We start from the raw sequence: 26,855 nt of genomic DNA, 5'->3' as shown, positions 1-26,855 counted from the left end.
TTTTGAGTAATGTTCCTATTGCAGGCATGATTTTCCCTTGCAAATGATGTACCTGTTTTTGGAAGTATGTCCCTCTTTTCAGGATAGATTTATCCCTTCATACAATTTTATGAATTCTCCCCATCACACTTTCTTTTTGGGGGCTGTCCAGTTTGCAGAAAAGCACACTACATGATTAACATACCAGTGGCACCAATAATTTAAAGAAAGAACACTCATTTTACAACTTTCTTTTTTAGAAGCAAAAATAAATGACATTGTGTGGTAGAATTTTGCTGTACAGGTCATTAAAGTTTACAAATTTTACACTGTCGCTTTGATAATATGCTTAAATGTTTCCGTCATTTTTGTCACTTTTTTTTTAACGTGTTTCTGGGTTGTATCCCATATTTCTACTGGAAGCAGGAAGAGCTATGTGATATTTATTTAAATTTTATGTTAATTAGATGTCTAGTTTTTTTTTGGCTGGATGTACCTACTTTTCAAGAGTCTTTGCTCTTATTTTGAATGTCTGCAAGTTGAGGGATATGATCAGTAGGGATTCATAATACTGCAGAAAAGTTTCATAGCCCAAGAAGTGCAAAGCCGAATGATATGTTATTGCTAGCCATTAATCTAAAATAGATATTGGGTTTTAATGTATGTTTTTCTTGAGCTGCAGTCCTTACCACTTCCTATGAGATAGTTTCTGTCAATTCATAATGAGCAGCCTGGCATGCGCTGCACTGAATCTGAAGAGGCAAGGGGAGATACACTTGCATGTACAGACACACAATGTTAGCTGAGTGTGTCAAGGTTTGAATCATGCATGTGTCAGTGTGTGTGTGTGTGTGTGTGTGTGTGTGTGTGTGTGTGTGTGTGTGTGTGTGTGTGTGTGTGTGTGTGTGTGTGTGAAGACTATGTCCAAAATACTGTTATATGTCACTTCACCTCCAGTGGCATGCTTTGTGAACAACAGGAAACTCTGATGGGGTACATGTGACATCATTCTGTTCCACAGATATCTGATCCCCTGCCTTGCATTTTTAGGTGTCCCCTCACCTGACTGTATGGTGTAGTAGGAGGCCATGCCAGTCTGTATCTCACCCACCCCAGCAAACTAAATGTACTAACTCCAAGGCTGCAGTACCCTGGAGATGAAAGGAATGTTTGGTTTACCATTAAACCAAGTATTCCCTCTGTCCATTAGATAGTGCAACCTTAGATTTGCGATATTTAGCTTAGGGTGCTATGGGGCAAAGTCCCCACATCAAGGTTATGGGAGCACAGCTCACCCTCATATAGGAGTCATATAAGAGGAGGTCAACACTGGAGAGATTTTGGGTTTAGAGGGCAGAGAATTGGTGATAAGGATGGCTGGCCTACAAACAGAGGATGAGGAGTAGCACTAAAGGACAGAGAACATAGCAATGGCTTACAGGAAAGAATGAGGACCACCTGCCAGACAAACCTAGAGGGAAACCCTCCTGGTGTTAGGTCACCTGTGTGACTATCATAGGTAGGCACTGCCTTGAGTAGCCTGAAAGACAGGACCAGATGGCCATATGACTCAGTCAGATACACAAAAGCATTCTAGGGTACCAATGCAGGCATCCAGATACTAAACTACCTTGGTCTTTACTAACCACCACAGACTCCACTGGGTGGCCCAGGAAGATCCATTAGCACTGTTGTTTGTTTTCCCCCCACCAGATAGGTGGCTGTGGAAGGCACTGCAGAGTCTTTTAGGTCATCTTCCACATGACCGCCTTTATCATCTTGTAGAGAGACAGGCCTGGAGTCTGCAGTAAGTACAGTGCCCAGTGCTGAGTGAGGGGTTGGCACCTCATCACAGTATGCTCTACATCTGATCCTGAAGAAAAAGAACATAAATGGAAGGATAAAACAACAAAGGCAAAAAAGAAGACAAAAAAGAATAAAAAAGAAACAAAGCCAACAGATTAGTAATGCATATGTAACATTTTATTTAAATAGTACAGTACTGCCAGAAATACAGTGCATATAGCCCACAGTCTGGAGATCCTTTCTCACTTCCTTTGTCAGACCATCTGGTTTTTCCATATGTCTTGTTCCATTGAAACATAAAACAAACAGTAATTAGCACAGCATATCCCTGACAGGAGAAGGCAATTACAGTTACAGATGCTAGGTCTAATGTATGGTGCCAAACCAAGAACAGAATGTTTAGGGTAATCAGCTGACACCTTCTCTCTAACCTCTTCCGCTCACTGGCAGAGAAGCTCTGGCTGGCAGGCTCCTCTACAGGTCACTATATTTTTACCTACACTGCTTGCCAGGAAGGGTGATGCTAGCAGTGCCAATCAACACCCTGTAAAGCTGGTATCAGGCTCCAGATTTGTAATGGAGACCTTCATACTCCTCCAGCTGCTGCTCCCTATGGTCCATGCACAGCATCTGAAGGAAAACGTTATACTCCCTGCTACACCATACAAGAAGCCCTGACATTAAACTCAGCGCCTTCAGAGACCATGTCCACTCTCTAGGTCTAAATCAGATGGAAGACGGTAAGCCTGGTGTAAGTGGCCACACATTCTTGTCATCAGTGGTAGTACAATGCCCATTAGTATGATGAAATGGTTAAGTAGTAAGATGTAAATTAAGAGTAGCATGGCCAGACTTTTATAGTACTTGTGCATGACCTCATGTGATGTGATACATGGCTTTCCAGTTGGGAGCAGGCAGACATGATTATCAAAGTGATGGTAATGGCTGATAATGTATCATGTTGTGAAACAGTTCAGAAATGATAATACTAAATCACCACATTAGCATAATTATTTTGCTAAGAGTTCCATTTTAATGAGACAAAAGACACAATAACCATATTTCAGGAGAATGTATTACAGAAAGCAGCTTACTGAGTCAGAATATAGTGGACATCAGAACATATTGCAATATGAGCAAACAAAGAGCACACAGTAGAGCTGGTGATGGACCTCAAGACTAGAGTGAGCACAGGCACACTAACAATGCAGAATAATGTGTGGGGCAACACTCCACAGGGAATAACAAGGCACTGACATGCTGGGAAACAACATGACAGGGCAAAATGGTGGGAAACAACATGACAGGGCAAAATGGTCAAGGAAGGGCAGATTGAAAACCTGATGGTCAGCCTCAACCAAGCAGGGAACAGGGGATAGGGCAGGACAAGTTGTTATAGTCCTGCTGGTGGAATGGGAGGTTGACTAGACAGGACACATATCACAGGGTAGGATGGGATGCAATCCTGCAAGGAGGACTTAAACTGACAGGGCACAGGGAACAGGGCAGGACAGGTTGAGTCCTCCTGTTTGGAGGGTGCAGAGAACACAGTTAGGCCTGGTCACTGTCCTGGTGCATAGTGTTCACAACAGTGTTCCATAGTCACAAGAACTGATTGATATACTGTAGACGATATGAGGTCCTAAGCACCTCAGACACAGACTTTGATGCCAGCATGTCTCAAATGGACACCAAGCATGGCTGACATGCCCACTGTTGGCACACTACATTACAGTGTTTGATTTTGGAATGGTTACACTATAGCAGCACACAGGACTATGACCACCTAAAAGGGCTATGGACATTAATGAGCCTGACACAGACAGTCACAAACACACACACACACACACACACACACACACACACACACACAAACACATGCACTGATCCACATGTGTAACCCACAGCTGTAAACATCTAGTTATATGACTGTAGGAACAGCAATGACTGAACATGTTCTAGAAATAGATGGAGATATTGCTACACCTGCAAAACTTCTAAGCTATCACCTTTCCTACGCTGAAAGGTCCCTTTAACAAGGATGGCCAATACTATACAAACTTCCATGTCTGCTGGAATAGGAATTGCATGCATACCCTTTGATTCTATGTGAGGACAGTACATTTCTACTAACTCCCATATGGAGTTTTTGTATGTACAGTAGTTGTCAACAGTTTCCCAGTCATGTTGATGATGGTATGTCAGCCACTGGTAGACCCTGCTGGGATGCAGAGGATTGTGGCATATAACATCATTGACACTGCATCTGAATGCATCACTAACACATACTGTCCAGGTACTGTAGATGCTACTCCTACCACCTTACTGCAAGTGATACTCCTATATATATTTTACCATCCCTGGAGTTCAGTAGAGCTGATTGCCACCACTTATCTCTCTAAACTTGTATGTTTCTGAATCACAACACCATGTCTGAGTTCATCATTTGCATATACAATGGCAACCACCGGCATCTTGACATTGACGTGCATGCCATTATGTGATTACTAGCACACAGTGCAGATTGCTTATTTTTCTGGTAGCTCAGTTGCACTACTTGAGTCTCTGAATTATGCCTTCTTTGTGTGTTGCCACTCACCATGCTCTTTCATACAACACACAGTGCTGTTTGTTTTTTCAATACTCCCATAATGGAGAGCATGTTCTATATGTCAGTAAAACAATAAAAACAAAAGGAGAGTGGCATTAAATAGAGAAAGTTGGCGGCAGTGGACATGATATCCTGACCCCATGTACAAAATGGGAAAGGGGGGTTTGATGATGGTGATGATATATATATATATATATATATATATATATATATATATATATATATATATATATATATGTAAACACACACACACATATGCGCACGAGTACACAAGAATGTTCATAGAAAAAATCTAACATCTGCATTATGTTTAAGTGCATCTCTTTCTATTCTTAAATGGAATTATTAACATTGCTGAATTGTTGATAATTTTAACTAACTAGCACACTGGTCAGCTGTAAAATATGGGTTGTAACCAAGAACTTCTAAAATATTATATGGGAGATCTACCCTCCACATCAGTCTTAAATAAATATTCCTACAATGAGATCACAGCATTTTCAGGGGAGGGGGTTTACTATTTCACAGCTTCATAGGAGGTTACAAGGCTAATGGTGCTAGGGCCTTTACAAGCCTAGCCATGTTATACCTGTGTTCTGTAATTAACCTTGGTTAGATGGGCGTTATTCACAGTGCAATTCTATGATCAGCACTGAATGCACCTGTCCATGAGGGACATAGGCAACACCCCCGGGGTGAATTTACGGTCTCCCATCCATTTGTCTAGGTTGTGCTTGAATAGCATCATTGCCTGCTTCATGTGAAATGGTAGTTTATTCCAGAGGAGCAGCAATCCCTGGGCGATATATCTGTCTCTCCAGAGTGTTCTGTTAATGTTTCAGGCTAGATTCAATTCTTGGAGCAAGTGACTTTTGTCCCATTTGATTTGCAGATGTATAGCATTTCCATTAGGGCAGGGTCAGAGGCTGTTCTGTAGGCCAGGCACAAGTCATGCCTCAGTAGCCTGTAAAATACACAGTACAGTGACAGGGCTTTCAGTCTTTCCGTGTAAGTCATGTTTTGGAGGCCCTGAATTTTCTTGGTGGGAAACCTCTGTGGTCTCTCCAGCTGCTGTGCATGTCTGGTGAGGTACATATAAAAAGGGAGTGTTGTACTGTATTAGTGGTCTGATGAGGGTTGAGTACAGAGGAGTTATAACATCCTTAGTCTTGGATGTGACACCATTACTTATGAGATGCACAACATAGAAGGCTTTCCTTACTACTGTGGACATATGGTGATTGAAAGTTTACACTAAATAATATCAAATGCATTGTAGTCATGATATACCTACCTGTCTGTACACAAAACCTCTGAGTGCATTACTATCATAGTTTTACTTTCAACTCATTTTATTTAACAGTATGTCTTGAAGCTTAATTTCAGAAACTGAATGCAGTGGTCCAACTATTAATACCTTATTGTAGAGTAATGACCCTTATCTCTAAACTTCATAATGTCTATCCATAATCCATCATAATGTCTATCCATAATCCATAAAAAATGTGGTTTGTGGTCTACTGACCACAAAAAAAAAATCATTTCCAAAGGTGAAGAAAGAAAACACACACCGTAGATTTTCAAGTATGTTTCTTTTTCCTGGTTTTCTCCTTGATGTGTGTCGACTGTTATTTTGTAAAAACCTGAGTCCTGTAGTTGGAGGTCTCTGATAAATAATGTTTGATTTTCAGTAAAAAACTCCATTCGGGTTCTAAACTTGGTATCTGTATTCATAGTTAGCTGTCCTGGAAGGAAGTGTACCAAATGGATCCACCTGGTAGAAGGAGTGTCCCTGTAGAACCACACAGTTTTGAAAATACTGTCATTTGTATTCAGTTTGAGTGTCACTAAGAAATGAACAGAGCTTCCAGCATCGCTGTTGATCTCTGGCTGTAGCAAAATCTGAAGTTCTTCAGTTAAGCCTAGAACAAAGAACAAAAAAAGCTAAAACAATTCTACTGAGAGAGCTTTCTCTTACTGTCCTGAGTTAAACCATTGCTTACAGGATATGCATACCAAAACCTTGGGCATAGGCAGACAGGTATTTAGTCAAAAGCAGAAAACCAAAACACATCTTACAACTATCATCAGACCAGGGAGTGGAGTAATTTGCAAATGTTTGGAAAACTTTAGTGTTGGCTTTCTTACAAACTCTGCACATGGCACACAATAGCAAATCTGAAACTCCTGAACACTTACCAAACTCCATCTGTAGGGATGCTAGTCTGCATTAATCTTAATCTCAGAATAATTAAGAGAGGCAGTAGTCAATAAGATATTACTATCTGTATTTGACTTGATAGGTAGATGGGTAAATTAAAATGTTCTACACCTGACGCCGATACTGATTATACGATGATTCAGTCAGTGATGTTTTGGCTTAATTAAATTCTCTCTCTGCAACTAGCTTTTAAACATTTTTCCTCTTACTCTTCACACTACAGTTCACATGTCTACTGTATCATGTAAATTAACATATGAACTAAGGATGTCCTTCGTGGTTCACTGTTGCAGTCATGACTGTAGGATTCTTCCTGCCAGCAGCAGCCCTCAATCGGCCAGAATCCCAAAGTCTGGATTGGGCGTCAGCTGAGGTTACTTTTATCCTGACGTCAATGCGCCAGGAAGTATAAAGACCTCAGCCGACACCATTACCCCAGTCTTTCTTGCCGCGCGGTGCCCTGAGCAGTTCGCTGATGCCGGTCAGCCTACTCCTGTCTGTTTTTGGATTTACTTCCAGGATTTTTCATTTTTTAAGATAAGTACCCCGTTGGGGAGGTCTTTTTCTTGCTCCAGTCAGATGTCAGAAAAAGTTAATAATTGTATTTTTTGTGGGAAACAAATACCTCACAGGGATTTTCACTCTTATTGTATTCCCTGCCTGGGGCCTGACCACGACGTTGCTAATTGTGGGTTTTGTGCTAGATTTAATCAGCATACTATTAGGCGTAGGTACAACTTTGCCTTCTACTATTTTGGTAAAAGGTTTAATTATAATATGTCTTTGAATTCTTTTCCGGCTTCTGGTGTGTGTAAGAGGCGCAAAGATAAAGACAGGCCTCCGAGGTCCAAAGCAGAGGATATTACTCAGTTATTGCCAGTTGCTGGTTCGTCGGTTGTCAGTGAGGCGCCTTTGCAGCTCCTGTTGTCCGCTTCTTTTGAACCAACTGCCTGTACCAACTCCGTTTGCATGATATGAGGGAGCATTTTCACTGGAAAGGGCAGGAATTCTCTGAAACCAAGAAAGGGCTTAGGTATTTTCTTCTTCAGCATAAGCCTCTTGCTATTCCCCCTGTATTGGTCATTCTAGATGATGTTTTTTCAGAAGCTTCCCTCTCTCCTGGTTCTTTTCCTCCTGCTCCGGTCAAACCAGATAGGTATTATAGGGTTCCAGATTCTCACAAGTTTCTTTTTAAGTATCTTTCACCTGATCCGGAAACAATTTCTCAGGGCCCTAAGGGTGTTAAAGCGACCTCTGCTAAACATCCTATTCTCCCTGACCGAGAGTCCAGGGCTTTGGAAAGATGGGGTAAAAAAGTTTATACTTCTGCTACATTGTCTATTAGAGCTTTGAACTGTCAATTTTATATGCTAAAGTATCAGCAATACCTTTTGCCTGTATTTAAACAAAAGATGTCAGCTGTTTCTGTTGGTGCGGATGATAAGGAGTTACAGGATTTATTGCATGCTATTGAACAAGTGGGTAAACATACCCTGCATTGTGGTTTTGATTCTTTGGAAGCTTCTTGTAGGGCTGCAACAACTGGCGCAGTTATTAGAAGACATGCTTGGTTAAAGGAACAAAGCTTGCTGGATCAGGTTAAAGCCAAACCTTTGGATGCCCCTTTGCAGCACGATGTTTTGTTTGGGGCCAAAGCTGAAGAGGTATTAAAGAAAATGGAGGACAAAGCCAAATCTATGCAGACGGTTAAGGATTTTCTACAGGTGCAACCTCCTAGATTTAGCAGGCACTGGTCAGCTAAACCTTGGTCCTTTCCAAGCTCGGACAGGCCTCAGAGAAGCAGATTCAGGCATTCCAGAGGTAGGGGACAGGCACAAACCCTTTTTGGGAATAGGCAGTGGACTGCCCCCTCTCCCAAAGAAGGTGAAGATAAGTCTCAACCCTACCGGAAACAGTCTTTATGACTTTCCCTTTCTGGTTCCAGGGGCTCCTCTCCTGGAAGCATCTTTGGGGGGAAAGATTTCTCTTTTTTATCAAAACTGGGGCTGCATAACCCGGGACAAATGGGTTCTGGACATAGTCTCAAGAGGTTACAGATTTCATTTCCACACCTTGCCAAAACCGAATGGTTGGCCAGATCTGCCAACTCATCAATGGGCAGATGCACAACTGCAGGTTCAGTCCCTCTTAGCTATGAGGGCCATAGAATTGGTACCAAATTTAGAAATAGGGCAGGGTTTTTATTCAAGACTTTTCCTGGTTCCCAGGAAGGAAAATTAGTGGAGACCAATCCTGGACCTTTCCATACTAAACACCTTCCTAGATGTACCAAACTTCAAGATGCTCACTCAGCAGCAGCTGCTGCCTATGTTGGGCAAGAACGCTTGGATGGTGATTCTGGACTTAAAGGAAGCTTACCTGCATATTCCTATACGGCGAGAGTGCAGAAGATATCTGAGATTCAAAGTGGGCTTGAAGCATTACCAGTTCTCTGTGCTGCCCTTTGGCTTATCTACTGTGCCCAGGGTCTTTACAAAGTGCCTGGCACCAGTAATGGCATTTTGCAGACAGAAGGGGATTCAAATATACCCTTATCTGGACGACTGTCTTATTCAAGCAGATGACAAAGACACTCTACTTCAGCATCTAGCTTTTGTGCAGCATCTTCTACAGTACCTCGGATTCACAGTGAATCTAAAGAAGTCAAATCTGGTGCCCACACAACAGATTACTTTCTTGGGTGCTCTTCTGAGTACTACAACCAAGATGGCTTCCTTGAGACCAGACATAAAAGCGCAACTGGCTTCTTCTTTCCAACACCTGGCTTCAATGAAACAGCTGACTGCAAGACAGGTTCTGCACGCTTTAGGTTACATGGCTTCCTGCATTCTCCTAATACCATATGCAAGACTACATATGAGGAAACTACAGTGGTACCTCAAGACTGTGTGGTCTCAGCATTACCACAGTTTGGAAACAGTGATCACGATTTTGCCTTGTCTACAGCAAGAGTTCCTTTGGTGGGCCGAAGCCTGTCTCCAGAACAAGGGGAGGCCTTTTTGTCCTCCACCAACCAAGCAAGTTCCGACAATGGATGCTTTAGATTATGCCTGGGGAGCCCACATGCAAGGGAGATGTCTTCAGGGTGTTTGGACAAAGGAGCAAATTCACCTGCACATACATTTGAAGGAGATGCTCGCTGTTCAGAATGCTCTGATAGCCTTCAGGGACTTTCTTCTACCAGGGCAATTGTTGATAAAGACAGACAACACTACAGTGATGTGGTACATAAACAAGCAGGGGGGCTCTCACTCTTACCCCCTGTGCAGGTTAGCCATGGTTCTGTGGTACACTGCACTGACCTGCAGAGTCCACTTACAGGCACAATTCCTGCCAGGAAAAGACAACACTCTGGCAGACACATTGAGCAGGACACTTTTGGATCCACACAAATGAATGTTGGATGTTCGGATATTCAGGATGACAGTGCAGGCATGGGAATGTCCGGACATAGATCTTTTTGCATCCCCTCAGAATCATCAACTTCCAACATTCTGCACCAGGACCTACCACAAACTAGCATGGCAAGTGGATGCCCTCTCATTCAGTTGGAAACACCTCTCAGTATATGCTTTTCCTCCTTTTCCTCTTCTACCTCGGGTACTTCTGAAGATAAAACAGGACAGACCACAAATGATTTTACTGGCTCCCAATTGGCCTCAACAATTCTGGTATTCCATTCTGATGAACCTAGTTCAGGAGCCTCCCTGGATTCTGCCTCAAATCCCTCATCTACTGTCTCAACAGGATGGCCGGATCCTGCACAGTCATGTCAAAACTCTGAATCTAGCTGCCTGGCGGATCCAGGGTCTGTAAACACCTCTACTCTTTCCAAACAGGTAATGGATGTAATCCTTGAAGCTAGACGGCCCAGCACTAGGAAATCTTATGCAAGTAAGTGGAAAAGATTTTGCTCCTGGAATCAAGTTCAAGGTGGTGATTCTACTGTTCCGAACATTCCTCTGATTTTAAAGTATCTGGCAGAGTTGTTACATACAGGCCTATCTTTTTCATCTATTAAGCTTCATGCTTCTGCTATTTCTGCACATTACAATATGGATCCTCCAATTTTTTCTCATCCATTACTTAAATAATTTCTTAGAGGGGCTAAGAATGTTCGGCCCCCTATAAGAGCACCTGTTCCCACTTGGGATCTTAACTATGTTTTGGAAAAATGAACCTTGTCTCCTTTTGAACCTGCAGCTTCCACGGATTTAAAATTTTTGTCTTGGAAAACTGCTTTTCTTTCTCTGCTAGAAGAATTTCGGAATTGCAAGCACTCATGGCTGTGGAACCCTTCATTATTTTTCATCAGGACAGGGTTTCCCTAAGGACTAATCCCACCTTTATGCCTAAGGTGGTTTTGGCAGTGGCCTTGAATCAGACTATTCATTTGCCTACTTTTTATCCTAATCCTCAAAGTGAGGGAGAAAGTCTTTTGCACTCTTTGGACATGCACAGGCAGCTTCGTTTTTACCTGGACAGGACCAAGATATTCAGGAAATCTGGCCAATTGTTTGTCGCTTATGCTCCTACTGTTCTAGGGAAAGCAATCACTAAGCAAACTATTTCTAAGTGGATTGCCCACTGCATCAAGTTCTGTTACTCTTTTCATGGCAATCCAGTTCCTGTTAATATTAGGACTCATTCTACCCGGGCTACTGCTACTTCAGCAGCCTTTCTTTGTGGGGTTCCTACCAAGGATATTTTAGAGGCTGCTACTTGGAGTTCTGCACATACTTTTTCTAAGCATTACAACCTCCCTCTCTATTCTAAATCTAGAGCCGGTTTTGCTTCTGCGGTTTTGCAAAGTTTTGTGGCTGCTCCTTCTGTTTCTCCTCCAGCCACCCTTTCTTAGCTTTGGGACTCAACCCTACAGTCATGACTGCAACAGTGAACCACGAAGGACATAGTACAGTTGTGTACTCTTACCATAAATGTAGATGTTCGAGTGTGTTCACTGTTGCAGTCTGAGTTACCCTCCCTCCTACCCCCTCTTTTGTTTTTTCTTTGAGTATTGTCTGTTATGAGGTATTTTGGCTGCTGAGGTTTTGGACACCTGGCATCTGGGACAAGAAAAACTGGGGTAATGGCATCGGCTGAGGTCTTTATACTTCCTGGCGCATTGACGTCAGGATAAAAGCGACCTCAGCTGACGCCCAATCCAGACTTTGGGATTCTGGCCGATCGAGGGCTGCTGCTGGCAGGAAGAACCCTACAGTCATGACTGCAACAGTGAACACACTCGAACATCTACATTTATGGTAAGAGTACACAACTGTACTTTGCCTAGGTAATTGGAAAAGTGAATTTAGCAGTCAAACCATAAAAAGGTAGACCAGGTTAATTTTCAGGTACCATCTACAAGCTGAGCAGTGCCTCCTCCTCCTCCTCCTGGCAAACTCAAATCAATCTCCTGTGCAAGAATAAAGTCCAGTAGGCTGCAGATATCCTCCTTGCCCATTTCTGCAGCAAAATCAAATTTCCCATGTGTACATCATCCTCCTGTGACATCTAAATGCATGATAAACCTTGTGCATGCTGACATCCATCTTCACTGGATGAAATCTATTCTGTAGTTTTGTGCAAATGTCTTAAGCTTTTATTTTATAACTAAACATTTTTTTTTATTTCTTAAAGCCAGACCAGACCCCCCCCCCCCAAGCCAGCATCAGTTCCTAGACAGCTGCCTAGGTTGCCTATTGTTGGATCCAGCTCTGAGTAATACCAGGTCTCCTCATCCAACTGATCAAAAGCTAAAACTGTCATACCCTGTCCTCAGCTTAAGCTGCCAATAATAGTAACCTGTGTGTTCTCAGGCTGTGCAGATGTCAAATTCACCTTGATGCCTGTCAGTTCTTCTTGGCATCCTGAGTTAATGTTGTCAATATTTTCAGTTGTTTTGCTATTTTTAACAGATACCAACAATTTATGAATGAAAGCTTTGCAAACACCATTTTTAATGAACTTAGTTAAAGAAACATTGTGTCTTGATACAACTACATTCTAGCACTTATCTGGGCTATTAGTTTAATTCAGGAGGCCTATATCTAAGTGTAGATATCATAGAAAGATAGCAATGAAGGTAACCCAAACCTCCACCCAGTAACACTGCCTCCTAGAATATTTTTGCATTGTCTTTGTGGTCTTGTAGTTGTGTAAGCCTTGTTTCACTCTTAACTGGTATTGTTTTCCTTTTCCATGATGTTTTTGTGACCATGGAGTTAGCATACACAGTCACCTAAAAGTGTATGGGGGTGCAAGGATGAGTGCAGCCCTAAACATAACAATGTTTTACTGATATTCCCCACGTGAGGGAATGTAAACACATTCCAGAGGCCAGTCAGTGGGATGGGATTATATTCCCTGACATTGGTGATATATCTGTTCTTGTTATACTTACAGAGGCAGTTAATAAAATATATTCCTATTTATTTCCACAGACATTTATTGATGGCATCAGATCAAATCTTCAAATCATTCCTTTAAACTCTTTAAATATTTTTTAGGCACAGTAGTAATATTTTAAGGACCTGGATAAGAAAATAAATACTACGACTGGAGTAAGACAAATTGAACACTTTTACAAAAAATAAATAAATAAATAAAGATTTGTTTTACAGTCTTTGCATCTCTGCCAGCAACAAGCAGGCTGGATGGCAGCCTCAAATTTGAAGATGCCTACTTCCACGTTTACTTTAGACATCCCTCAGAAATTAGCTAAAGTATTACTTGGAAATCAATATTTTGAATGTATATCATTGCCATTTTGTTGATATACTCCTCATGAAGTCTTTAGTGAGTGCCTAGCCCCATTATTTATATTTTACTGCAGATAATTGTATTGTTTTACTCTATAAAACAACTGTGTATAAACAGCTCAGATATGTAAAGAAAGTGTTATACATAGTGTAACATTCACTAAGTTATCAACCACTGCACATAATGTTATATAACTATCTGCTCACCATCCATGCTAAAGTAAATGTTTTATTACATTCTCATAAAATTAGTTGTCAATGAGGTCTACCATGAAACTCTTCTGCACCTTCCAAATGTATGAAATATTTCCGTTCAAAGAGATCCATATTAGTATTTTTAGAAAATCTCTTTGAAATCACAATGCTCAAATCAGTTCACTTGAGAAAGTATACTAATCCTTAAAAGACACATTTTCTCTATTTAACTGATAAGCATTATATTAGTCATTAACACAGTGGGTGTCAGATATGCATTATGCATTATGTACAGAATCATTTGGAGAAGGGACTTATTTATATGCAGACTCCCATATTTATGGCCTGTTATATTCAACATTCTCATTAACCATGAAATCTGACCAGTGACGTATGTAATGGATATGCAGATAAAGAGTTTAGGATCATTAATTATTTTATTATGCAATAAGATATTGTGTAAGACTAAAGATTCCTATACATAAAAATATATTTTTATCATGTCTGGATCTCAGGCTACAATGAAAAACAAGTTAGCAACTTTAATCCTTATTATACTAATGACCATACTTTAAAGTTGATTATACGTTGCATTTTTCTAAAATGATACCATATCCTTTATTAAAAATTCTTAATACCTAAAAAAAGAGTATTTCTAAATTTTGCTGGAATATGCAGCAGGGCTAGCCAACCAGTGGTGTGAGCACTGGCAATAAATGATTGTTGCTGTTAAAGTGACACCCTGACCCTGTGTGAAAAAAATGGGAAAAGGTGGTTGCGGATGGATGCATGCATGTATATCTAGAATAAAGAAATGCTAAGGTTTTTAAAGACTGCTTGATAGAAAATGATTACCTTATAAAAATGTATGTCTTTCATTAATGCAAATATTTGATTAGTTGGACTACATCTCTGGGTAAGTAGATAGTTGAAAAAGTGAGTGCAAATAAATGAAGATTTTGGAGTTAATTTAAATTTTGGAATAATGTGTTTACAATATTTTGCCTCACCAAAGTATATATTCCTCAGTATATCCCTAAACTCTGAGCAGTTATATTACTCTGCTTATTAGGTGTCATAGTTTAAAGATTGGTAATTTGAAACCCCTTTTACATTAGGATCTCAATCTTTATCAGGCTGACTGTAGATTACTTGCTTTTCCACACAAAAGAAGTAATGCATTTTGATTTATTTGAAGAAGTTGTTATCACTCTGGCATGAAGTGCTAATAATGAAATAACATCTTAGAAAATATGATTCTAATACTGAATTTAGAATAAAACATAACATTGCTTACATCTTGTGGGTATTTAATATTCACGTTTGTAATATGTTCATAATTTATGTTAATCCCTAGATTTCCTATGGTGTTTCCTAAATTGTACTTAAACTAACTGGTATTAGAATAGGCTGACCAATAATTAATTTATAACTGGGTATTACTATTTGTATCATCCAATAAAATTTTAAATTACATTTTAAGGTTACAAAGCAAGATGGTTTAAAATATATTTTGAGCTAACCTGACCAGAAGTTTCTTAAACTGATTAAAAGAAGTTAAAAGTTAAAAGAAGGATTCGTAAAGTTTTGTGATATGGCAAAAAATCCTATAAGTCTAAAAGTGTTCTCTTTCTTGAGAATACATGAAAGAGGGCATGTGGGTTCAGAAAGTGGACACATTTCTTTTACAATTCATAGGTACATCATTTCTTCTCCTTTAAGGATGGGGACAATGCATGTGCTCAGTTCAAAATATTTTAAACAGCTTCATGACACATTAACTAACATTCATATAATCATTGTATACCTATAATTGTTATTTCTTAATCTCTTCAGTCAGAAAATAAAAAAAAACAGCCTCACAAAGGTGGTGTAAATCCATGCCATAATGACCAGCGAGGAAACTTCATAAATTGTAAAAGTAGATGTTTCTTCCTGCGTGACAGACATAGCTTGTCAATATTTATAGTGGAACCATGGTATTAAATAAATGCATTTTTTTAAAAGTTGATACAGTGGCAGATCCAGGCAGTAATGCAGGGGTGTGTGTCCTCTCCTTTCACAAGTCAAATTCCACTTCCTAGAATGTTGAGGTTTCCCCAGCATCACAATACTAATTTATAAAGTTAGTTGCACCTCCATCTTTTGAACATTAATACCTCTTCCCTTATAATTTGTCTTACTATGTGAAGCACTCATTTATTTTGTGCTGAGCTGGTCATCAAAAAGTTATCTGTTACTCTACTGATTTACTCACAAGTAAGCTTTGTGTCTTACTCTTTGAATGGGGTCCATTATGTTTTATGGTAAGCCAGTCACCAGAAATAATTATCTGTCACTGCTACTAGTTTTCTGATGTGTGTTTTGATTTCAACACAGTCACATTGTCTCTGGCATTGATAACCTACAATAACTACACAAGGAAGAGAGGTAACCATTCTCCATGACACACTGATATTGAATGTTCTCTAGGAAATCATTTGTGCTTCATTTTCCAATTACAGACTTAATCAAGTACAAGGTTGGGATAATGCAAGGGCCAATCCCAGAACTCAATGTGTGCAAGGCAGAGAAATTTATTCTATGTGTGGATCCATCTCACAGAAGAACACACACACACACACACACACACACACACACACACACACACACACACACACACACACACACACACACACACACACACACACACACACACACACACACACACACAGCATTGCTCACCTGCAGGTATTTCAGAAGGTCATTAATTCACCATGACATACCTTTGGGATATGTCAGAAAAACTGAAACACCAAGCAAAAACGCACATGGACACATGGAGGGCATGAAGAGTCCACATAGAAGTTGCAACAGCCAAATTCTTAACTGAAGAACTAAGCACCATGAGGCAGCACTTCAGCCATAGATTCTAGTGCATTTTAGTGCAGAGTTTCCTAAACTGGGGTCCGCGGACGCCTGGGGTCCATACGATAAACTCAAGGGGTCCGCAAGCTCACTTGCACCCACCTGGCTTTCGGGTATCATCCATGACCCGACCCTATGGAGAAAGAAAAGTTGCACTGCTCATCCACAATTTATTTAAAAAAAATGAAAGAAACTTCCCTGTTTGCAGCTGAGCAGTGGTTAAGCAGCTGCTTGCCCTTAGTTTTTAGAGGAGAAGAAGGAACAATTTCCATGTTTGCGGCTGACGCTGAGCAGCTGCTCACATGCCCTGTGTTTTCTGCCAGCAGTTAGAACTTGGAGGGAAATTTAAACAACTATTCTGTTCCCTCCAAGTAAGACAGGTCCCATATTTATGTTGGTCGCTCTATGGGTATGGGTCTGCCCTCTCCCTTTTGCCAGCAAACAGAAATTAATGCAGAGCTGATGACTGATCCAGATGATCTTGTTGACAGAACTTGAAGGTATTTTTCTTTTTATCAAGGCTTTAATAAGAACGATGCCTGAGTGTAGCTGTCAGTTGACCAGATATTCGCAGAGTGTGACAGATTTTTGCCTTATTTGGTCCATCAGTGTTTGTGCTATAATATTTTAAATATAAGTTTTAAATTAACTCCCAACATCTGTAATAATTGTAGAAGTAAAGCAGAAAACAGTATGCAAAAAACAAAAAGACAGCTTGGAAACACCAAAGCAAATTCTCTCAGTTTAATTCTCTTTCAGTTTAATGAAGCGCTTTTCGTCTTGCACATGTGGCAAGACTTCATCAGAAACTGAACAAACTTCAACACAAACAATATATACACACCCTTTTTGTCACATGACACTTCTAATTAAAATCTGTAATGGTGATAGAAATATATATTCACAATAATTTGAGATATAGTATTGTTAGTATATGTATGTTTGTATATATAATTCTATCACCATTACAGGTAAAACTTCTGAAGGAAGGGAAGGGTTGAGATGTTCTAAAATATTGTCAGTCATATTTGTTTTTAAAAAATGTTTTAGGTAGCACTAATGTGGATGTGCCTTTAAGACACAAGATTTTAATTAGAAGTGTCATGTGACAAAAAGGGTGTGTATATATTGTTTGTGTTGAAGTTTGTTCAGTTTCTGATGAAGTCTTGCCACATGTGCAAGATGAAAAGCGCTTCATTAAACTGAAAGAGAATTAAACTGAGAGAGAATTTACTTTGGTGTTTCCAAGCTGTCTTTTCGTTTTTCGCTAGAAAACAGTATGCACACTGAGAATTTTGAACAGTGTTTATGGCAACTGGGGAGAATTAGCCAAGTAATGGGACACTGAAATGGCTGCGTGGTGGTGGGGGGCTGATTTGGGGGTTTGGGAGTTGATCCAAATGTAACGTATGTGTACCACCGCCGATAGGGGTCCATCAAAATTTTTTTCTTTATAAAAGGGGTCCTCCAGCTTGCAAAGTTTTGGGACCACTGTTTTAGCGCATTGTACTTGATGATAAACAAAAGGAAGACTGAATTAACGTTATTAAGATACATGGACCTTCTGGTGCCACTTTCACATTATGTGATTTTGCTTCCCACTGTTTCAGCCCACTGTACTGAAATTAAAACTAGGGCATGGCAAAATCTCCAGATGCCATCTTAACTGAACTATGCTTTGTAAAAGAACCAGCATGTCTATGTTAGTAGTTAATTATTCAAAAAGTAACAGAGATATGGGTTAATACTGACACTGTTATAAAGTTCATGTGATACAAATGCCAAATTCTGTTGCCTAAAAGGTATACAATACTGTAAATAATTAGGGCAGGTAATGCATGATATTAAAATAAGTTTTTGTAAGTAGTAGTCAGACAATGGATAAAAAAACAAAAAAAAATCTTACTCACTGTTTGCACTAGATCACATCCAATTATAGTTATTACACTTCAAAACTGTCATGAAACAAGCATTTCTACCATTTCAGAATTTATACATAGCAAATAATATAATGACAGCATACATTTTTTTCTGTATTTTTTTTCGTAAAATACTGTCTCTTCAGAGCCCACTGCTACTACAAGCCTGGACTGTATAATGCAGTGTTGAATATTTTACTTTCATCTAGATGGAGCAGTGGGTCTGTATGTTAAGTTCACTTTTAACTTGAGTATAAAGTTAGAAATTACTCACATGTTTTCCTAAAACAGAATTACAACTACTTAGCGTGCAAAAGAAATACAACTAAATCTGTGCTAAATACATAGAATCAGTTTTTTGTAGCCTACAAAAGCAGAGATGTGCATGATAAATGGAAGTTTCTATTTTTCAGGTAAGCTCTAAGCTGCATGAAACCACAACTTCCCACTGCTCTGCTTCAATGGCTTCTTTTTTTTTTCAAGTGGACATAAAAGATGATATGCTTTTTCAAAAGTGAGTCATATTTGATGGGCAGTATCTTTTAGAGTAAATAATATACAGATCAGGCTAACAAGTTAGCTATCGATGATACAAAAAGAAAGGAAGGAAGACAAAAACAAAAACAAATTAATTTAAGTAACCACAGATCAAACTGAAACGATGCTAGAATTGTTCAAGTCCCTTTTAAAAGTAAATATAACTTTTTTCATTTTACTAAAGAAAATTACATTAGAAAGGACTGTTCATCTTTATGGTATGCTTGAACTCTGGTTCATTTAAATGATTTTCTTGCAAGTCATGCAGTATGCAGATAGCATTTATGGAGATTAAACATAGGTGCGTAACTACAGATATACTTCTCAGAAAGTAAAAGGCACAGGGATGTGGACCACAGAATCATGAAGAAAATGGAACCTTTGAATAAAACATAAGGAGTGTAAATATCTAGAACTCTCTTTGGACTTACCCAATGCCATTTGCTCCGTGGACTGTAAAATCCCGCAGATGTTTGCCAACGTTGGCTTACCTAGACAATCACTGAAATAGTTTTCTAGTTGCCTTCATAACAGGTTCCACATAGTCAGGTGGGCTGGTCACTATTACTGCCACACCTTGTCCTGTTTGGAGTATCTCAGAGGTCAGTTCTGAAATACTGTTCTTATTTGGGAACTTTGGTTGATTTGTTATCACACTGGTCTGAGGAGATCATAAATGACTTGAAACTTGTCTGGGAGCCATACACAAAATATATACACAACAGGGTTATAACCATTGTAAAGGATCAAGAAAGCTATGATAGCCATGTAAAAGCCTGGGGAGGAAAATTTGGCCTTCACCTAAACACAAACATAATGTTGATAACCACAAAAACAAAGGTCATGCTCTTAATCACCAGCTAATTTAGTTTGCTTGATCCATCAGAGGTTCAAATATTCTTAGACACATCTCCCATTAAAAACATTAGAAGAGTTAAGTTAGTCGGTATCATACTAGCCCATTAGTTAAAGTTCAATCAGCATAACATAACTATCATTCTAAGAACCAGCCACAAGTAGTACCTTCTATGCCAAATGTAACAATTTATGACTCAACTATACACAAATCATAACATCCAGAAATTTCATACTTTCCGGTCACATTCCTCGGCTATTCTTACAAGCTTCCACATGACTTAGTCTGCTAAATGATTATATCAAGCAGGTAACAAAGTCAGGTTACCTCTAGACACTCAACCAGAGCTCATAATTGTTTTTCCTTAAGGGAAATTCAGTGACTAGCATGCTATGAATCCCTGGTTGTCATACATTTAAAAAGTGCTCATTCCATTCTGTATCACCCAAATAAAAGTGATGCTATTCAGCCAATAATGATGCTGCAGGCACAATGCTTATTCTCCATTCTGCTAATTCAGATGTTACTCAAAATAGCTTCTCTCATAGTTGTTAGAAAGACTTCTCATATTCCTCTGTTGTAAGCAAACTACTGTTCTCTCTTTTACTTGCTGTAAGGAAATCACTGCAAACATAAAAGCACACAAACTCTGACTTTTTCCCTAACTGGAAATGCAGCTGAAATGCAGGTATTACCTAACTCCAAACTGGTTCCTCACACTCCTTAGCCTCCCATCAGTTCCTGATAACTTATTGATTTCCACACCAAATCAACTGATGGGCCTATTGTCAAATTACAGCAAGAAATTTTCCCGGTCAATTCTTTGCTGAGGTACCTTCTGTCTGGAGTTTGCATGTCCTTCTTGTGTTGGCATGGGTTTCTCCAAGGTGCTTCAGTTGCCTCCCACATTCTAAATACATGCAGTAGGTGAACTGAATACTCTCTACTGGACATAGGTGTGTGTGTGTGTGTGTGTGTGTGTGTGTGTGTGTGTGTGTGTGTGTGTGTGTGTGTGTGTGTGTGTGCATGTTAATGGTATGGAATGGAAGAACAACTATGGCAGGGCTAGCCAACCAACAGTGTGAACTTTGGCTCTAGATGATGGTCATTGGAGAAATGAAACCCTAACCCCATTGACCAAAATGGAAAGAGGAGGTTATGGATGGATGGATTTATGTAGACTCTAGATTATTTACATTTTTTCTGTCTTGAATGCTGCTGAAATTTTATTTTATCTCTTCGTGTAGAATCATATACATATAAGCTCTGTTCTTACTGCTACCTCAATGGAATGTTTATGATGTTTAATCTTTTTTAAATATCTGTATCTGGAGTGTTTTAGAATTAGAATGCCCATGTTTAATAATCATATATCATACCATTCTTAGGTTCCCTATTAAGCAATATATTTTCAGCTGTGTACACTGTATCCAAGTCTTATATTCTGCATATGCTCAGTGTATTTCTAAAAATTGTTTTTCTGTATATTTTATTAACATAATCCTGAGTAGATTTTTTTTTTGTCCAGGCCTCAGAGTAAAAGTAGATTACACACAGCCAGAATTTTCCAGTCAGCAAACCAATAAATAAACGCAAGCACATACAGTGAATAACCAGTCTATCAGTCTGAGAGTATGGGCAGTTAAATCTGTACTGTAAAAACGTAATGGAATATCTCTGGGCTAAAGCAGGTATGAGATATACTTAAACAAAAAAGAACAGCTCTTTTTTTTCTTTCTTTCTTTCTTTGGCAAGTAAAAAATTGTTCACAACATGCAATCCAAAACTAGTTTATCTATCAGAAGTAAGAAAAGCAACATGGGTTTCTTCTTACATTAGGAACATCATATTCCAGAATCTTGCCAATGTCAATTACAACAGAGTTAGCTAGTTAGCTACCTAATTAGTTGGCTAGTTAGCTAGTTGGACATTTAGTTCCTTATTCCTGCATGCATCCTTTAGGCAAGTCACTGCAAAATGAGGCCAATACTTATAATACGTGCAAGCTTTGTTAGAACACATTAAAGTAATAACGGAGCTGGTTAAAGGAAAACTGATTAACACTGGTCGTACAGGAATGGAAAAAGAAAAGAAAAACATAGAAAGACAAGCAAACTGGATACTCTGTAGCTAAAACTAGACAATAAGTAACTTCACTATAATAAAATGTGTGCACAGCCATGGAATGGCCTTTCAAAGGGATGGAACAGAAATGAGGATTGTGGAAGAGTATTTTATTTAATAAAAAGAAAACTAGTGTTTAAACGCATAGTTATCACCAATAACAAACCAGAGGATAAACGGTGAAGGTAAAGCAGGCAAAGAACAAGCAGCTTCAATGTCTGCAGATCAAGAGTTTTCAAAACAAAAGTTTCAATATTGAGAGATGCAAAGGAACTTGAGTTGGATACAAAAAGGTTACGAGAAGATGAATATAATATATTCCACCTTGATGATTAGGCATCCGGTGTCATGATAAGTGAGGTCAGTGAAGCTTTCCTGATGAGATGCCAAGCACATGCCCATAGTAATGCCTGACAGAAAGTGATCAACATTTGTCAAAGAAGGCATGGAAGGGGGCAGACATTTCTAAGAGTAAACAACCAAAGAATGCAGAATACAAAGTTTTCTTTGTGTTTTTTTATCTCCCACCTCATTTCTTCCACAGTTAGTTGGAACATCATCCTGGCTGTCATTTCTTTATTTTTATCCAACCCCCTCCCCCACTGGCTGAGGTGAATGCTCATAGATATGATGGTCTGCTATTGTTCTCCTGTGGGCATGTATGTTCCCATGCATACACCATGATGTTTATAATGCTATCATGCTTAGCAGAGCCAGTTGTCACTGGTTCATATAGTGCATGCTATGTACCTTTCTCTGCAGTTGGTGTCAGCATTGCAACAGGACAAGCACCCCCCCCCTCCCAGGACTGGCAAGCAGGCATGGGTTGCTCACACCCATCCTCACCCTCTCCTACTTGGATTTTCCAGCAGCCGGAGTAATATTTGATCTTTGGTCATCTGGATCATAGCAGGAATCACAGTGTGCCACAGAGCTGGGGATGCAATTGTGAGTACAGAAAGAGCTGAATGTGAATTGACCAAATCCTTGTATGAGCTATTTGGCAACTCAGCTCACCCATTCACAGTTCTGAACCTATGCTATGCAAGTGAGTAGATAAAGGGCAACCTAGAAATTGCTAGTATGCTACCCTCACCTTTAGATGGATATATTGATAAAGTCCCCTTTTTTCATTGCAGAGCCAAATCTAGCACAAGGTTCCCTAGGACCTGCCTAGGGCCCAATGCCACCTGGGGGGGCTATCTCTGCTATCAGACAATGTTCACAAGTTGTTCTATATGTATTCCAGTTCTAAAATTCATGGACTTAAAGAAAAATACCTAAAGCAGTCCATTTAAAAGAAAAAAAGGAATTTTTTTCATGTTTAAGGTATGCAAGCCACAGTACTTGCTTGGTTTGTGGCATCAACACTCACAGCATGAGAAAAAAATGTTGCTTTTGGTGCTGTAAACCATTCATTATGGGTCATTTTAATTACAATTTATATTCAGTGATGCTCATTTTCTATTATTTAATCATGACAGTACATACTAAGCCTAGAAGATGAGTACTTGTTACTATTTGTGGAGAAAGAAAACAATCCTGGAAAACGTTGAGTGAGGCAACAAAACAATAATAGTAGTGGCTATGTATTCATAAAAAGTAAAAGCTCACGTGAAATAGGTCAGATAGTGAGTCTGGATGCCATTGCAGCCATGTTGGGAGGAAATGTATTAGTTGTCTAGTTTGCTGTGCTTTCTAATCCCACTTGGGTACTGGGCTACTATATACTGGCACTTACATAGCCTATACAGAAGATGCTGTGTTTAATAGAGCCATTCAAATTGCAAGTCTGAATTGTACGTCTTTAGTACTGTGACTGTCTAGAAGGAGGTAGAGGGTACCATAATACATTTTTAAAGAGATCTGTTTCAGACATCTAACCAGGCAACTGATTTCTACAAAGTTTGTTTGCATAGTTAGGCAGTGCTGTGAGTAGATGCTCTTCATGAAGTAGCAGCCTGTCTGCTTACATAATGTTTGTCACTGGCCTGTCACACATTATTTCACCTAATGTCTATGTATTGCATAGGCACTGTGTCAGACTTCACTACAAAAGCATGTTGGAGTCCTTTTGGATCACTGTAGCAGTCAGAAAGTGGCAACATTTGCATATGCTGTCTACAGCTTACCCTCCTTCTCTGCTCTGTTCTTGTAGTTGCAACTCAACCTGGAATTAGTAACAGACTGAGCAGTGGTGGAAGCCAGCTCAACAAACAGGCACACTTATGATGGTAATGTATGCTCCTTCTTAGCTGTTCTGCATCAAGGCAAATAGTGTGAGCCTAATAAACCAGCTCCTCCAGCCGGTTTGTGTAAAGAACCAGCAGAAAGTACTGGTCTGCATACAAAAGACTAACCCTTTAGAAAAAAATGCAACAGGATGCATTTGACCAGAAGAAATATATTATTTTTCATTTACAAAAGGCCATAGTAAAAGTATCATAGTTTCATGTAAACTGCAGGAGTCAAATCTGACGTGCTGCATGGAAATCCCTAATGGTAGAACGGCTAAATTATGTTGTGTTTTGTGGAACTTAACAACAAATTGTTACTGTCTGAACATTTTACAATGTAATTTCAAAGAGGAATAGAAAATGATATTTACAACTTGCTTCTTGCATCATAACTCACTTAAGGGCACTCCCCAGTATTCTGGAGAAGGAAAAGAAGAATTCTAGTTCCAACCCCCTCATCAAAATGCTTGGGATCATGCCCTTCCCAGATGCATACAAGGAAGGCACAAACATCAGCAGTACTGCCAACATTCTTTGGTTAAATTGATTTTTATACAAAAATAAGACTTACGTCTTCTCAAGGAGATTGAAACAGAATTAAGATTTAGCATTCCTTTTCATGCCTTTGCATATGACCTTTAAATATTACAACTACACAGATAAATATTGCATACTCTAGCAAATGGACTAGTTGACCTGCTATTACCTATGTAAACTTCTGATACATCAAGTTTGACAAGGTTTTTCATAATTGGGCAGTACCATATTCTTAAAGGATGCACATTTTTAATATGGATTGACAATCATATTAGAAGGCTATACCTTGAACACTAAATAGAGCTTAACTTTGTCTTTTCCTCCTCAGGAATATTGGAAAGAGTAACAATGAGAGATGTGTACAATCTTAGCGTGGTGAATACATAAATCTGCATTTTTAGTTCACCTGGATCAGAATAGATTAGTCTGGATATGTGCCCATCAGTGGGTGCTTGAGCTTCTTGAAGTAAAGTCAACAAATGATAGGATCTGATAAGCTGCCTGCTACACTTTATACAATTGTATAACCTAGTTATTTTAGCTTATTGCTTATTTATTTTATTTTCCTCTGTTTTGTGATGATGCTATTTTAGGAAATGTAGGATATTAAAAGTTGTATGTGGAAAAGTTCCTGTATCTTTAGAAAAGTCCTATAGAAATTAACTACTCCAGTGTACTTTTTGTTCAGTTTTTTGTATGATATCATATGGCCATCATGTTAAAATTCTAGCTGCTTATCATACATGTAAGAGAAGTGCCATTGTGTTTTGTTTTGTTTTATTTTGCTTTGATTGGCTGGCTAGTCGCAGCCATACTGTTTTTAGTATGTTTGGCTTTAAACTCCTTCAGTATTGCACTGTTTAGAAAGGCACTATTATTCCTCTCTTCACCGTCTAGATTTGTAGAGAAGATACTATTCATCTTCACTACCACTGTGTTTGCCTTCCTTTGACATCTTAATTTTGTCGCTTTCCCTCTATGAATTATGTACTCTTGAATTTCCCCTCCCATTAAGGCCAAACTGCCCTTCCACACATCTAGCTGCACAATAGTATTGGTATGTTCTTCTTAGTTCTCCTTATCTAATCAGCTTGTGAACACTCTACCTGATACTCTTATTTGGAGTCCTTTGTCTTTCTCGAGGAACTGCTCCACGTTTACTTTTACTAGCACAATGTTAGCTTTTGTTGTGTTTATCCTTGTTATTACTCTCCAGCCTCAGCACCAACCAACCAATCTGTAAATCTCCATCATATACTTTTTCTCTCTTTTTTCTTGAGCATAGACACAAGTAGCGATTGCCAATATGTTTTCATCACTCATTGGAGTTCACACTATATGTTCCAGATTGTTTTGATTCAAATAGTCAATTAATAAATATTACATCCCAGTAATCTTACCTCCCCCAATCCATGCCCAGACAAGACATCTGAAGAAACTGCCACTATCTTCAATACCTATTTTATCGAAGCAGTATCTAAGCTACTGAACCCTAACCCAAACTCATCTACTACTAACATCTCCAACTTTTCTGAACCTACTCCTAATACTATCTCCTGAAATACCTTCCCCTTCAAACCTACCCAGTCTAATGTACAATTCTCAAATTCTCACAAATCTTAACTCAGCACTCCTGACCAAACTCAAATCTACCTACAAGGTAGCTCTCTAAAACACCTAAAGTGGCTTGAATTACCCCTCCAGCTTCTTCTCTCTCAGCTCCAGATCATCCATTCTATCCTGTATCAGCCTTCCTACTGCTCAACACTATCCCCTCTTATCTCCCATTATTCTCCCTGTAGATCTCTCCGAAGCTCTAACCAAGACCTACTACAAATCTACAAACCCAAGTCTAAATTTGGACAAAACATGTACAGCTATCACCTCACTATTGCCTAGAATAGGCTCCCACTAGAAATCAAGACCCTTACACATCCTAAACAATTTAAGACAGCCACCAAAGAGCACTTTAAAAGTCACTGGTCTTCCCACTGCACTCTCCCTCCTTAAACATCCCCTACTTCTCATACCTTAATCTACTTTCTGCCCTTAACTCACTCTTCTCACTAGCTCTCTCTTATCTTCCTTTGACTACTCTTTCTACTGTCTTCTAAAATCTATTAAGCAAATCACTTCAGAGAATC

The 26,855-nt window shown here is 39.2% G+C and overlaps 1 protein-coding gene across 1 annotated transcript in view; it reads right to left on the bottom strand.

The window, feature by feature from the left end:
- Positions 1-26,855, bottom strand: part of LOC122809148 (carcinoembryonic antigen-related cell adhesion molecule 21-like) — a 618,106-nt gene that overhangs the window by 202,217 nt on the left and 389,034 nt on the right. The window contains exon 2 of the mRNA XM_044080430.1: positions 5,968-6,318. Within this exon, the coding sequence (XP_043936365.1) occupies positions 5,968-6,318 (351 nt within the window). The remainder of the gene's footprint in view (positions 1-5,967; positions 6,319-26,855) is intronic.

The sequence above is a fragment of the Protopterus annectens genome, chromosome 8.part0 (genome assembly GCF_019279795.1).
Source record: "Protopterus annectens isolate FY-2018-M chromosome 8.part0, PAN1.0, whole genome shotgun sequence".
In the NCBI taxonomy this organism is placed as follows: domain Eukaryota; kingdom Metazoa; phylum Chordata; order Ceratodontiformes; family Protopteridae; genus Protopterus; species Protopterus annectens.
The sequence above is the reverse complement of the archived record's forward strand: the minus strand, read 5'-3'. Positions and strand labels throughout refer to the sequence as shown.